The following is a 14,890-nucleotide window of genomic DNA, read 5'->3' on the forward strand; positions in this document are numbered from 1 at the left end:
GAATTCAGGATATAATATAGGTTTATTTTATTTATAAATAGTCCATGCCTCAGGCCTTTTATTCCAACGGGATTGGTAAACTTTACCCCTCCCCATCCCACCACACACACCCACACACGCACACACACGGGCAATGAGATTGCAGGCTCGGCTTTGTGTGTGTCTTACCAAGCCATAATCCCCCCCCCCCCTTTTTTTTTTGACAACCCTCCTGCCCCCACCAAAAAGGGAGAGAGCAATTTGTCGCATGATCAAGGCCACTCCGGTAATGAGTCCTCAGTTCTCAGCTGCCGGATACCAAATGCTGATACAGTCAAAAGCCAGAGACAGGCTCGCGTGGGCTCAGCTGCCCAGCCGTCAGATTCGGTACGCGCAGGCTGCCGGGCAGCGGCAAGACGTTGAGCGCTTGGAAGTCCCACGGGTAGGGTGCAGATTGTCCCTGGTTTGCAGAGTCCCCTCGCAGGCCGGGGTAAGAGGAAGGTCCAGATTTTTCCGTGCGTACAGATCAAACAGAAGCAAACGGGTACAGGTAGCTGCATGATTAAATGTGGTTATGTCTGTGTCACGCTGGTAGATTAGATCGGGGCTGGGAGGGGGGGGGCAAGTGGGAATTCCTGCCCCATTGGGAATGGAACAGGAAGGGCCTTTTGAGAATCGATCCCCTCGAGAATCAGTTCCACTCCCCTTTGTTCTCTGGAGTCCAGATGCTGGGCCTCACGCCCCACGCCCCAGCGCCGTGGGACCATCAACCCCCGCCCTCCAACATGCCGGCGGTGAGTCCTGCCCATTCCTCCAAAGCAGGGAGGGGTCACAGCGATCCTTCCTGCTCCGGACGGAATCCAGGGGCGCATCTCCGCTGCCCCGGAACCCCGAGCTCCTCCTGCCGCCCTCCTCACTGCATGGGGATGTAGGGCCAGTTGAAGCTAGATCCCGACAGCAGCATGTCCCGGATTAAGGTCTCGATGGGCGTCTTGCCCACCAGGCGGACGAAGAAGAGCTGCTCGATGACGGGCGCGGAGACGATGCGCAGGGAGGGCATGCGGAGCAGCAGCCGGCCGAAGCGGCTGGGCTGGTTGGGGTACTGGTTCCGGACGTACTCCTCCAGGGCGCACTGCGACTTTTCCTGGATGCTCTCCACGGGGCCCAGATCCGAGAGGCCCACTGCGTCTGCAAGGAGAGCAAGGGAGGAGGCGGGTGAGGGAACACGGTGCAGCATGTCCATACAGTTCTGCAGGGCATGGTCAGGGTTAATCTGTGGAACTCCCTGCCGCAGGTCACAGTTGGGGCTAACTTGTAGGACTCCTTGGCACAGTAAAGGTTAACCTGTGGGTCTCCCTGGCACAGCCAATTAACCTGCCGGACTCCCTGGCAATGGGGATCAAATCAATGACCAGAAGCTTGTTAGGCACATTACAGGCTGATCAAACAGACACGGTGCTTCCCTCCAAGGAGTTCCCAACCCAGTTAGGCACATGATGCAACAAGTGAGTAACAAACAACAGAGAGGGACTGGATGTGGAGAGACAAGAGACCCTGGGAAACTGAGGCACTGATCAGTCAATTGACTGTCACAAGATCACAGGTGGAAATAGAACCCAGAGAGGCCTGAATCTCAGTGCCCCTTGTTCTAGCCACTTGACTGTCCTCCCTCCCAGGAGCCCTGCCTCCCACTCCCCAATTTTAGCTGCACGCTTGTTTTGGTACATGAGCGGGTTTTACAGTTTGTATAATTCCTGAACCAAGCCACTAGCCACCTGGGCTCGTTAGAGTTCCGTGACCTTCGGCCGAGTAAGGGAGTTTGCGTCAGAGTCCTGTTGAAACTGCAATAGGCTACATAATGCCCTGCCCAAAAGTCCCGCCCCCCAGCATCAGCGGGATACCAGCGCTAAATGAAAACTCTTTGGGAGCATAAAAGTGGCCATTTTTGCAATAACGAAATCCATGGCTAGAGACTCTCAGCTTTTCTTTCTCTGTGGCACGTTTTTACCAAAATCATTCTCAAAAGCCGGATTTTTTCATAAAGGAAAATCTTCAATCATGATTTCAATTGTTAAACAATCCTGGGAAAAGAAATGGGTCTGTTTCGAACCCGGCCCAAAGGAAACAACTGGCACTTCGGTTCGACGTTTTCAACCCGCTGTGCTACATACGCTAGTTTTCCCTTCCAGGCCTAAAATGTGGGCGGCGTTTTTGTGCGCTGTTCCAAAGCTGCCGCGTCCCACCCCAGCAGTGGCTGCATCGTAGCAGCGATTGCCGCTGTTTCCCCAGGGCTTTTCAAGACCCTTTGGGATAGAAGGTGCCGATAAACATCTCCGTGAGCAAAGAGAAGCGAGCGTTCCGTTCCTCGCCCTTTCAAACCCTTTCGCCCAGTGCAGTCTTGTCCCCAATCCCCAGGAGGCTAGATTCACAAACTCCTCCCTGCCTTGCCCTCTACCCAGCGGCCTATTCTCTATAGAGCAACGCTCACCCCCGGGCTCCTTCCAAACACATCTCTCCAGCCCCAGCCATTCATCCTCGAAGTGGGAGCGGTTCCCCTAGGGCCCGGTGTGCGAGGAGCCGGGTGAAGGTCGGTGTTTCCCAGCCTGCAATAAAGGCCCAGCCGAGTTTGCTCAATTCACGGCCTGAATTGAGGCAAAGGAGAAGGGGCTCCTTTCACAGCCCTGAATGAGCTCTCGCCATTCAGTCGGGGGCCGTGACCACCATTGATAGCTCTGAAAGGGGGCTCGGAGCTAACACATTCACACCCGCAGCCTTTCAAACGCGGCCCAGCTATTACACAGACAGTTAGCCCGGGCTGAAAGAATGGCTCCAACGCCGCCAACAATAGCTGGCTCCTAAAAACTCTCATCATGCCACCCTTCCTCCAAAGGCCACCAAGGGGCTGGGCCGCTGGGGTGCCCCTGGGAGGTGCAATGGGGGAGAGGGGACGGGCTGGTCGTGCCTCACTCCCTTGGCTGCCCTAGGGGTGTCTTGCAAAAACCTCCCCAGTGTGGCGGCTTCGTTGTTATTATGGCAGGTCCTAGAGATCCCAGCTGAGATCAGGGCCCCGCGGTGCTGGGCACTGCACATCCAGCCTCTGCTCTGCAGGGCTTAATCTCCATAGACAAGACCGACCAAACGTGGGAGCGGAAGCAGAGGCATAGAGACCCCTCCCCCAACTGAGATCGTGGCCCCATCATGCCAGGTGCTGTACATACACGTAGCAAGAGACAGACCCTATCCCCAAGAACTTGTCAGCGAAATTGACCAAACAGACAAAGAGTGGTTGGGGAAACTGAGGCAGAGAGGGGCGATGTGACTTACCCAAGATCACACAGCAGGTCAGTGTCAGAGCCAGGAATACAAGCTAGGTCTCATGAGAGCCCCGCCAGACCTTAGCCACTAGTCCACGCTGCCTCCCTCTTACTGGGGTGAGCAACCGGGTTACTCATGCCGTTTGGCTCTGCCGATGCGCCTTAGTCCTGTTCCGCGTCCCGCCCTGCTTCCCCCCAGAGCTCTGCTAATGGCCCTTAGTGCTTCTGCTATTCCAGGCCTAGGACCCCCCCTCCCCACAGTTCTGCCCATGCACCTCACTCCTGACCCACACCCCATCCTGCTCTGCCAGTCATGATGCCCGATGCCCCTCAATTGCAACGTGCAGCCCCCCTGCTATTCCAGCCCTAGTCCCCCGCAGCTTGGCTGATGCCCCTCAATCCTGACCTGCTTGCTCTCCGACTCTAGCACAGAGACAGTCGGTCCGATGGACTGGCAGCAACGGGTTTACAAAGGGGGGGGGAGCAGGAACCGCTGTGATCCCCAAGCTTGCCGGCCCCGAGATGTAAAAAAATTAATAAATCTGAGGCTCTTTTTTAATTTCCCTTCCGCTGGGAGTGACGTTTTCAAGCTTGTCTGTGCTCCCACAAGGGCTAGAAACTTGGGGTTTTGGTAATTGAAAGCTGAGATTTACACATCGTCACATGACTCCAGGAGCGGGGGCTTTAAAAACCCAGATGACATAGCAGGAGACTCGTGATAAAACCACAAGAGCTAGCAGCACTGGGGGAGACCTCATTGTGTGTGTGTCGGGGAGGGGGGTGTCCCAGAAAATGAATCCCACACTAGGACTTGCTTGACAGTGGAAATGTATTTGGGGGGGGAAATGGGGAAGCCTGGGAAATTTCCCTTCTATAAACCTGTCCGCTTGCTGGCTCTAAATGGTCAAGGGAATTCGCTTGAGTGGAGTAAGACCGGCTGGCTCAGGGGATGGAGAAAGGGGTACATGCAGCCTGGCCCAGATGGGGTTGAGTCCAAATGTCACTGGTCAGTGGCCTGGAAACTGAGCTCTCTTCTCAGCTCGTCTGCCGGTCAGGGCTGGCAGCGTGCCGGGGCAGAGGGCGATGTACAGCTGCTGCGGTAGCTTGCCCTGCTGCACGCATTGCCTCGACCGGAAAAAGGGGTTGATTCTCCGTGGGCCCTGCGTGCTGCTATCTAACGGGCTGGCACTTGGCCCTAAGGTGATCAGACAGCAAATGTGAAAAATCGGGATGGGGGTGGGGGGTAATAGGAGTCTATATAAGAAAAAGACCCAAAAATCAGGACTGTCCCTAAAAAATCGGGACATCTGGTCACCCTACTTGGCCCTGGTGTGAGTGGCTGTGCGCAGCGTGGGGCAAATGGCGAATCGGATCAGGCTGTGTACAGAAGACACAGGAGATGGGATCTGTGAAGTGGCACACAGACGGACCACGGAGAGTTGCCTGGGGCAGCAAAACGCATGGTCACTCAGGCTGGGAGGCAGAGGCCAGTAAAGGCAGTGTGGTCTAGTGGTGAGGGAGGTGGTCTAGGAGACCTGGGGTGCTATTGCTGGTTTTGCTGGGTGGCCTTGGGCAAATCATTTCTCCATCCCCTCCGGTGAGGTTATCAGCTCTTTGAGGCAGAACCTTTTACTAGGCATGGAACAACACCTAGCGCCATGGGGCCGCAAGATCAGCTGGGGCCTTTGGGTGCTAGTGTAATAATTGGCCCCTGGGAAGCCGGCATCAAAGGATGACGGGCCCCCCTATGACGCGAACCTGCCCATATTCCACACTGAGATCAGCCTGATGGATGCCATTTGATGCAGCCCCTCTCTAGCTGCCTTCCCGGGCAATCGCCATGGGGGCCGTGCGGTCAGGCACGGTGTGATCCCTCGCGTAAGGGGCACACGCGTGCCTATTCCCGGATGGAGGGGCAACCCTGCCAGCCCTGAGCTGCAGCTCTCACGGCTTCGCCAGGCCTCTCGCGACAGCAGCTGGTTTTCCTTAAAGCGCCAGCTCCCGGCATCAGGGGATGATGGGAGAATCTCAGCTTTCATTCTTTCTTCTGCTTTTTAATTATTATTTTTTAAGTACCTTTCTCGCCCCGCCGGTTGCAGCTAGAAGCTGGAAAACGCAAAGCCCACATTTGCTATTGAAAAAGAAATCGCCTCCAGGGAGAGAAAAGCGGGGAGAGGTGAGGGGGGAAATGTTCATTTCTGGTTTTTTCTTTGCGGGTTTTTGACTTCCCTGATTCAATGAACCTCCTTAGTGTCAGTCTGTTTTTAATCAGCTTCGCTTTCTCCTGAACTCGCAGAATGCTGGCGATCTGTCAGGTTTCCAGCACTGCAAGAGAATTGTATAAAAACCCTTGTGGTTTTTGAGCCAATCTAGTGATTTAGGCAGAGGGGCCTGGACTCAAGATTTTCAGTGACTCCTACCTGTCAGTAATAGAACAGGCCTACAGGTCACTAATCCACCCAGGCATTCCCTGGCCAGTAAAACATCGTCCCTTCCTGACTAGGATCAGCTGGGGGATTTTAACCTTAATTGAGAAGGACTGATTCTTCAGCGGGTTTCCGCTCTAAAACCCCATCCGCCGGTGATCGGGGGTCAATCTATCCGCCGACTGGAATGCCGCAGCAGCGTAACAGCTGACTCTTGGAAACGCAGGCCTGAACTGAGTGCAAATGTCTAGACTTTTTTAAGGACATCTGCTCTCAGATTAATTTCCCTGTGTGGTTAGGAATACCAGACTTGCCAGGAGGTGAACAGACTATTGATCTATTGATCCTGGTTTTTGCCAGACCGGAACAAATGTCTAAGCTATCCAGTCTGTGGGTCACCTGCCTGTCGTGGCCTCAGAGACTTATGCTCCAGCCCTGTCCTGCTGGAATAGACCAATAACCCGTTCATATTTCTCCACCTACAGCCAATGCTGGATGACCCAATCTAATTATATGCCTCGCTGTGCAGTTCAGTACAAAGGGAGTGAATGCCAGATTCCACCCGGACCCCAGCTAGCACTTCCATGTGGATTTTCCCGCACCAGAGTGAGCGTGGAAAATCAGAACAAGGAAACACCCCCACCCATCATTGCCCTCTTGTGCTGCTGTGGGTGGTGGCTTTTTCTAACGACTACTCTTCTATGCACCCCAACTCCTGGTTCTCCTGTGCAGCGTTGCGGTGAAGTCAGACCCCCCCCCCCCCAGTGCTTGTGACATCACAACCTACTGCCCCGGCAACGGCTGATGTCACAAGTCCAGCACAATGACTTTGCTGCAGGCACCCCACATTGCAAACCTCCGATTTCAAGGAGAGCCACATAGCAAAGAGGAAACCAGAGCTAAGCCCCGGATTCCTGTGTGGACTGAGGCCCCTGAGAAAACATTCAGCAGTGCAAAGTGGGCGTAAGATGCTCCCAGATCAGAACGGCAGTGGGCTGCATTCACTGAGCATCATCCTAAACAACTGAGCAAGATGCAGGACAAATAGAGAATGCCCAAGCCATGGTATTATCTGTTATGGATCCTCTTCTCACAGCTGGGGCACAAAGCGTTTTCCTGACCCATGAAAATTTTTGCGCTATCAACAAAAAATCTCCCACCCTGAATCAGGATGTAAAATTGAAATCTCAAAAATTTTCGCAAATCAAAAATATGGGGGGGAAAAATTGGGTCAGGTCGATTTGAAACATTTTGCTTTGATCACTTTGAAACGTTTTATTTCAATGTCAACCTTTTGATTAAAACACCCCATTTTTTTAGTCTAAATTTACCAACATTTCAAAACAAACAATTGTTTAGTCTCGGGAAACGGACTCTTTTTTGGTTTTGCAAATGTCAGAAATGAAACGTTTTGACCATCTCATAACTTTCTTTCCCCAGTAATTGTTCGAGTTGGGCGGTTCATCGAAACAGACCCCGTTTTGAGAACAATTTGGGTTTGGGTGAATTTTCAGCCAAAAAATTGCGTGTCTCAAAATTCCGCCTGAAGAATGTTAATTAAACCAGAAACTACCAAGAGCCAGATTTTCAAACACACTCAGCGACCAGCAGCGCCTATTGAGAATTATAATTCAGTAGTTTCCATAGAGAACAATGCAAGCTACGGGGTGCTCAGCGCAGTCTTGGAAATCTAGCCCCTTTGTTGGTGTTTAGGTGCCTACATGACAGCTGCTGGATGTTAAATTCTTCTGAAAATCTGGAGGAAGGATTGAGAGAAATGAACTAAATCTGATTTCACTGTTGGATGCCGCTCATGGCCTGATCCATGGAGATGGGACTCTGAACACACAAATCAGGGTTTAACTTTTTAAAAAAAATTTTTTTGCTTTGAAGTTCACCTTCAGAAAGACCTTTCGAACCTCCTGTGTTCAAAAACCATGAGTCAGATCCCGCCCCCCCCCCATGCGCGAGTGGCTTTAAAATGATAAAAAAAAAAATTAAAGAGAATTCATTTGGGTTTCTTTGCATTCACCATCTGTGCTTTTGTTTTTGTATTTTGGGGCTTTTTACCCTTAGGGGTCATGGTTTTCAAGCTTTTTTTCTGCTACGACAAAAGAAAAGCACAGAAAGAATGAAGCTAAGAGTCTCACATAGTCACATGAGTCCAGGAGCTGAGGCTTTAAGAAAACTAGCAAACATCATGAGATTCACGATAAAATCATGAGCGTTGGCAATACCGCACTGTCAATTTAGTTCCGACCTTCCCAAATTAGGTTTTTGTTTTAAAAAGGAAGCGTTTTAACAGAACCCGATATTAATGGAAACATTTCATGCCTTTTTTTTATGCAATTCTCTTGTGATGTTGAAAACCCTAAAGAGCACCAGCATTTTGCTCTAGCAGGCGAAAGTGAAACTGACAACAACAACAAAAAAGCAGAACGTGAAACAAACGAGGTGAAGGTCACCAGCCAAGTAAAATCCTGACACTGAAAACAGAAATGAACATTTGTTCCGCCTTCCCTGCCGCCCCCACCCCTTCTCTCCCTGGAGGCGAAGGGACAGAGGAAACACCCCTCAAAACCAAAAGGCTTTGGCTCCCATTGAGAAAATGTCAAACGAGGTGGAAAATTGAGGCCGAAAGCCACAATGAAAGATTTGTAACCAGCCCTAAGGATGGGGAGGAGGCAACTACAAACAGACCTTCCCCGTCCCCCAACACAACTCACCTGGAATGCACAAGGCCACGGCTGTCAAAGACACCAGTCACCTGCTCTAGCCCCGCCCCTGCCCCTTGGTGCGAACAAGGGGAGGGGCTTGAGACAGGAATCACCAATGGGGGGGAGAGATCTGCCCCAGCCCCGCCCCTGAGCGCCACTCACCTGGCGTGAACAGAGCGATGGCCTTGAGGCAGGAGTACTCCGCCGAGTCGACGTGCAGGGCCTTGAGCTTCTCCACCTGCTCCTGGAAGACCCGGATGTGGTCCATGAAGGCCACCACCCGGTCGGCCGACATGGGCGAGGCGTGGAGGCCGGCAGCCGCCAGCAGCGGGGCCACATGCAGCGGCATGGAGCACTGGGCGGCGTTGAGCACGAAGAGCTCGCTCCAGGTCATGCGCAGCAGGGACACCTGGTCGGAGAGCTGGAAGTCGGGGAAGAAGGGGATGTTCTTGGCCCACTCGATGGCGCTGAAGAGCAGGCGGGCAGCCAGCTCGCAGATGTTCTCGATGCCCATGATGTTGGACTGCAGGCACTGGGCCCCGTAGCGGGAGGTTGGATAGGGCTCGGCCCGCAGCAGCAGGGAGATGAAGCCGGTCAGGTAGGAGTGGCCGTTGTACGGGTCTCCGTTGTTCAGCAGGTACTGGCCCGGGCTGGTCTGCGTGTGGGCCATGCGTCCCCGTTGCACGGCTGCGGTGAGTGGGAGAGAAGAGAAGAGACAGGATCACCATAAGAACAGCTGCAGGGAAAGCCGGGGGCTAGCAGAGGTGCTCTGGCTCTGTCGGTAACCGCCTGGCCTGAGACTCGGGTAACTTGGTTCTAATCCCAGTCCTGCCCTTGATCTGAGCCAGATCATCTTCCCGTCTCCGGGGACTTGCAAGACACCCAGGCTGCAATGACGCCCCATCAAAGCTTGCGATTAGAATTGGGCCTTGTGACTGCAAATTGCTTCTCCGCTCTGTGCCTCTGTTTTCCTCACCCACCCTTTGACCACCTGGCCTATTTGGATCGGAAGCTCTTTGGGGGCAGAAGCGTCTAGCTGAGATTCTGAGCTTGGCCGGGGCCTCTACTCTAATCTCAAGAAAGAAAGAAAGACTCACTGGGTTGCAGGGGAATTAAATGGGCTTGAACAAAGAGCGACTGGGGGAGGGGGCCGAGATGCAGATGACACTTAGGGCAGGGCTGGCTGGAAAGCAAGGCGAGGGACTCAGACCTTGGTCTCCCACATCTCCGATGAGCTTCCTCCCCACCTGGCTACCTGGGGTGGGGCACTCTCTTGGAATTTTCCGTATTTATTCCCCCATCCCAAAAAATAAATAATCAGAAAATGGGAGGCGGGGCAAAAGAACAGCAAGGTAAAGGACTGGGTGGTGAGGGGGAGGGGGCAGGGAGAGGGAAGGCGAGTGACATCTTGGTTTCCATTTACGAGGGATCAACCAAAGCTTCCGAAAAAGTCAGACAAAATCTTCTCCGCTTTGTCCGAGGTCTCTTTTCACCAGCATGTTCCCCGCTTTTTGGCTGCGGGGTCGGCCGAGTCGCAGCGCCAAGCATCTGTCCCTAGAGGCGGTGGGCTTTTCCTCCCTCGGCATTTCCCGATGAGAATCGTTTGGTCGGGAAGTTCCCAACCAGCTCTGGTTTAGGATTCGGGTCTGAGGCTGAACTGGGAGTTGGGTTCAGTGGGGAAGCTTGTGAGATTTGGGCCCAAGCTGCCAAGGGCAGGTAATAATGAGGTGGCTGAAACCCTGTATAATCAGAGGCCTGTTCCTACAACCTTTGCAATGTCTCAGGCGTACGTGTCGTGAGATTTCAGCGACCTCTGGATCCTCTGTGCCCTGAGGGGTGAGATTTAATCACCCTGGCACAGGTACAACACGTCTTTCTGAAACAGGCCAGGCCTCCGACCAAAAGCGAACAGGGTCAGGGAGGAATCAACCCATTAAAAGGAACTAATCAATCATATGAGTCTAGAGGGAGAAAAGAAAAGAAGGTCACAAAGATGGTAAGAACCACAGTGGGGGGGGGGAAATCTGATTGCTGAGGTGGGTAGATTTATACCTGGTTTAGATGGTGTTAAATTTATAAGGGCTATAAACTCTCCTGCTTCAGGGCGTGAGCTAGCCACTCCCTGATGAGGTCAGGAAGGAACTTCCTCCAGGAGTAGGTTATTCCACCGGTGTCCACTAGGGGGTGTCCTCTGAGGCATCTAGCCCCAGACGCTTTCGGAGACAGGTTACCAGACCAGAGGGACTCTGGATTCCTGTGTTTAAGGCCTGAGTTTTTTCAAGAGTGCTGAGCACGCACAGTCCCTGCCGAGGCCTCTGGGACCGGCAGGTGCTGTTGCCGTAAACGTGGCCGTTGATCTTTATTGCCCAAGCTCTGAGTTCAGGGCACCACCGCAGTCTAGCATTCCCTGCTGCCGCCCCTAGGAAAATGAGAAAGGCCGAGTCTGTTCACAGCAGTGTACCTCTGTGGGCTTCCCTGGAGTCGCTCCAGATTGACACCGGCCTGGGGGGAAAGCCGGGTCCAGACTGGGGTGTTAATTAGAAAAGCAAAAAGCAAATCTTGTCTGATTAGGAACACAGGCGTTGCCAGACTGCGTCAGACCCGAGGTCCATCTAGCCCAGTGGCCTGTCTCCCGCAGCGCCCAGCGCCAGCTGCTTTAGAGGAAGGTGTAGAACCCTATAGAAAATCTGCCCCCAGGAAGGTCTCATCCTGATTCTTAATAGTTAGAGCTTCATTTGAACCTTGAAGCCTGGGGTTTAATTATTATTATTATCATCCCTAGCTGTTATACAGTACTTTTCATCCATAGGTCTCAAAGCACTTCACAAAGGAGGGTCAATATCATCATTCCCATTTTACAGATGGGGAAACTGAGGCACCGAGCAAAGCAGTGACATGCCCACCGTCACCCACCCAGGCCAGTTTCAGAGCTAGGAACAGAACCCAGTACTGCTGAGGGCCCCGTCTTCCATATACTCAGCCACACTGCCTTCTAGATGGTTTGCTAGCAATAAACATTTCAAACTCGGATTCTCCGCTGCCCTGCACCTTGTGCTGTCATTGCCACTGGTTCAAAGTGCTACCACACCAGAATGGCAGAGTTTCACACCGGCGTTGCACTAGCGTAAATGACTGCACAAGGTGTGGGGCAAATGGAGAACCAGGCTCCTTCTACGGGAGAAAAAAAAATCTTTTGTTGACTAAGCCCTGAGATGATTCAGACTGAAAGAACTTTTAAAATTAAATTTACTTTTCACCATTGATCCTGTTTTATTTGCTGGCATTTCTCCCAGCTCTCACAGAAACATTATACCGTGGGGGGGGGGGGAAATCTGGCTATGGAACAAACTCCCTGGGGAAATCAGTCAAATCCAGAGGTTGACTGTCTTAGCGCTTCCTCTTCACACTTGCAACACTGCCACCCCCTCTACCCTTGAACCCCAACACAGACTTCCCATCTACCCCCTAATACTGACACCCAGTCTGTCCCTGACTCCCAATGCAGACACTCCATCTACCCCTGACCCAACAATGACACCCTGTCTGCACCCAAACACCTACAAACCAAAACAAAAAGAGGAAATTTAATAAATCTAAAAAAAACCAACCCCTAAAAGCACCCTGCCCCAAGCAGAGTTTTGACCCCTAAAAGGGAAAAGTGCCAGAGACGCCATGAAATCCACTAGGGATTTTGATCTTGCTCTAGATTTTAAATGGAATGTGCCCAGATGTTGCGATGATGAGTGGCAGTGTAAAACCCTGAGCTAGATAGAGTGACACTGGTCAATTTCACTTGTTTGTTACTAGTCGGTTTCACTCTCAAATGCCCCTGCAGTAGCCCAAGGATCTTGGCTTTGAGATTCCAGCTAGAGCTGTGTATGACAGGTCTTTTGGTTTGCTGGCAGGTCTGAAAAGTTGGGGGGAGGGAATTGTTTTCGGTGGACATGCAAATGAAATTTTTCAGCATTTTCAGAAAATCGGAAAAAAATATTATCAGGTTGAACAAAACGTTTCGTTTGACCCGAACCAAAACGTTTCCTTTCGACTTCCACCTTTTTAAAAATGATTTTGCCTTTTTAAGTAAAAATCTGAAAAATGGAAACGTTACGTTACCAAAATGTCAAAACATGAAACAACAAATGTTCACCATTTTGTTTTAACCAAAACAATTCAACGCAATCGACATAAACCCGTGAATCGGTCGACCAAAATCTGCCCTGGGCAGTCAAAAAATGTTTCAGAGGCATAGTCTCACCCAACTCTATTTCCAGCACTGCAAGCGAAGGGTCAGAATTAAAAACCTGTTTGGGCTGAAATGAAAACCCAGCCAGTGCTCTGAGTGTGTAAGCAGATCAAAGTTTTGTAAATCTTTCCCCCTCGTCTCCTATATGCTGGGCCTGTTCCCTGTTTAGAGCTGCTTCTGAATCACAGTTTAGGTGGGGAAACGGGGGGGGGGGGGGCACTGTTAAGAAATGGAAGAGACACAGGAACCCAAGGGCAGAGCCTGTGACATTAAGTGTATTGCGTTCCATGGAGCTACAAAATTTGGATTTGGGCCCAATGCAGGATTCAGCTCATTTTCGGGGGCTTCTGTTATTTGCTTTGCATCTTAAACCCGCAATCAGCGGTTGTTGGCTAGGACCAGAGACAGGAAGTCCTGACTCTCCAGTACCCTGCACCCTGTGCAGATGTTTACATCAGTGCATGCAAAGTGGGGTAAAAAGCTGCTGTTCTGATTTAGTAGCTCCTTTGCGCCAGTGACGCTGACCACACGGGACACAGGGCTAAGGAGAACCAGGTTCAAGAGATTCTGTGCTTGGTATTGGTAAAGAATCCAGGAGGCTCCCGCAGGTAGCAAACCCAGGTTCAGCGCCACTTCCGGAGCCAGACTCCGATCTCAGTAACGCCAGGGTAAATGGGGAGTGAGTCCATTGAAGTCAGTGGCGTCTCTGCTTTGTAAAACTGGGGTAAACAGGATCAGAATCAGGCCCTTTTTGTTCCCCTTGAATTCGGACTCTAAAATGGGACCTTCCCTCCCAGACAAAGACGAAACCGACTAAAATAAAATGACCTGCCAGTCGGGAGGGGGTGTAAGGTTCTGCAATGGAGGGGTGGGGGAGGCTGATCCTGGGAACACTTACTCTTGGGAGTGAGGGCTTTGCAGGATCAGGTTCTGAGTCCCCGTTTCCCTTGCAGCCCAAAGGTGCTTCCCATTGGTGGAATGAGTTTGCCGGGTCTCAGGCTCTAACCTGCCTCCCTGGCAGCCCCAGCAGGGAGGCCCAGGGCTGCCTGGGCCTTGGAGGCTGAACCCCCCTCTCACCCCAGAGGCAGGGTCAAGGCCTTGTACGCGGGAAGCTCACCCTGCCGCTTCCCCAGCTGTGCAGAGAGAGGACTTGGGGCTCCTGGGGCTTGTCAATTGGCGCTAGCATTGGCCGTCATCTCAGGGCCAATCGCCCCGAGGACACATCCGGGTGGGGGGGGGGAGAGCAGGGTCTCCCGTGCTATGAGAGGATGAACATCGATCCCAGCTGGGCAGCCCGGAGGCATCTGAGCGCCCCACCCAACGCAGTCCGTGGGGACACCATGAGGCAGAACATGGCATATAGAGAGTATTTAACGCGAGGCGTTAGCCGCTGCTCTCCTCGCTGGATGGCGCAGTTCTAAAGCCAGGCGTCTTCTGCCTAAGTTCCCCACATCCCTGTAACTCAGTGGAAGGCGTGAGGTGGGCTGGGGGTGCTCTAAAGTGAGCCCTTGGGCATCTCGCATTAAGCCCCTGCTAGGGCTGAGGTAGGCAAGTCACGCTCTGTATGGTGAGGCCCTCTTTCGATGTGCGTGTGCGATTCCCTTTAACATCCGCCGTGTGTGGCAGAGTAGGGGCTAGAAAGGAAAAAGGACGCAGTGGCCTTGTTTGTTTCACTGAAAGAGACTAAAAGGACGAGGCTGAGGGGGAGGAAGAAAATGGGCCCAATGCCCTTCTCGTTTACACTGGCACAAATCAGGAGTGACTCCGCTGAAATGAGCACAGGAGGTGGCGCTGGGGCGAGCAAAGGGAGACTCCAGCCCAGGGCGATTTACGCGTGTGCCGGGGTGGGTGTGACAAAGAGAGAGAGACGGAATACGAGAGAAATGAAACAAGGTGCGGAAGGAGCCAGGCCTGGTGGATGTGGCTTTGAAATCCCACGTGGCACTTAGCAATTAAGAGAATCTGTCTCTGCCTCTTAATCGGGCGAGGTTGTCGGGATTCAAAGGGTACGTCTACACTACGAGATTAATTCGAATTTAGATAATTCGAATTTGGGAAACAGATTGTATAAATTCGATTGTGCGCGGCCACACTAAGCACATTAATTCGGTTTTTAACCACATTAATTCGGTGGTGTGCGGCCACACTACCCCATTAATTTTAACCACATTAATTCGGTGGTGTGCGGCCACACTACCCCTAATTCGAATT

The 14,890-nt window shown here is 52.2% G+C and overlaps 1 protein-coding gene across 1 annotated transcript in view; it reads right to left on the reverse strand.

Annotated features, from left to right (window-relative positions):
- Positions 1–699: 699 nt before the first annotated feature.
- The window catches only part of LOC112106042 (nuclear receptor subfamily 2 group F member 5), a 36,000-nt gene continuing 21,809 nt past the window's right edge, over positions 700–14,890 (reverse strand). Inside the window, exons 2-3 of the mRNA XM_026656287.1 lie at positions 8,599–9,123; positions 700–1,167 (exon numbers count right to left, since the gene is read on the reverse strand). Of these exons, the coding sequence (XP_026512072.1) occupies positions 893–1,167; positions 8,599–9,123 (800 nt within the window). The 3' untranslated portion in view covers positions 700–892. The remainder of the gene's footprint in view (positions 1,168–8,598; positions 9,124–14,890) is intronic.

The sequence above is a fragment of the Terrapene carolina genome, unplaced genomic scaffold (genome assembly GCF_002925995.2).
Source record: "Terrapene carolina triunguis isolate 2854851 unplaced genomic scaffold, T_m_triunguis-2.0 Scaffold227, whole genome shotgun sequence".
NCBI classification, from domain to species: domain Eukaryota; kingdom Metazoa; phylum Chordata; order Testudines; family Emydidae; genus Terrapene; species Terrapene triunguis.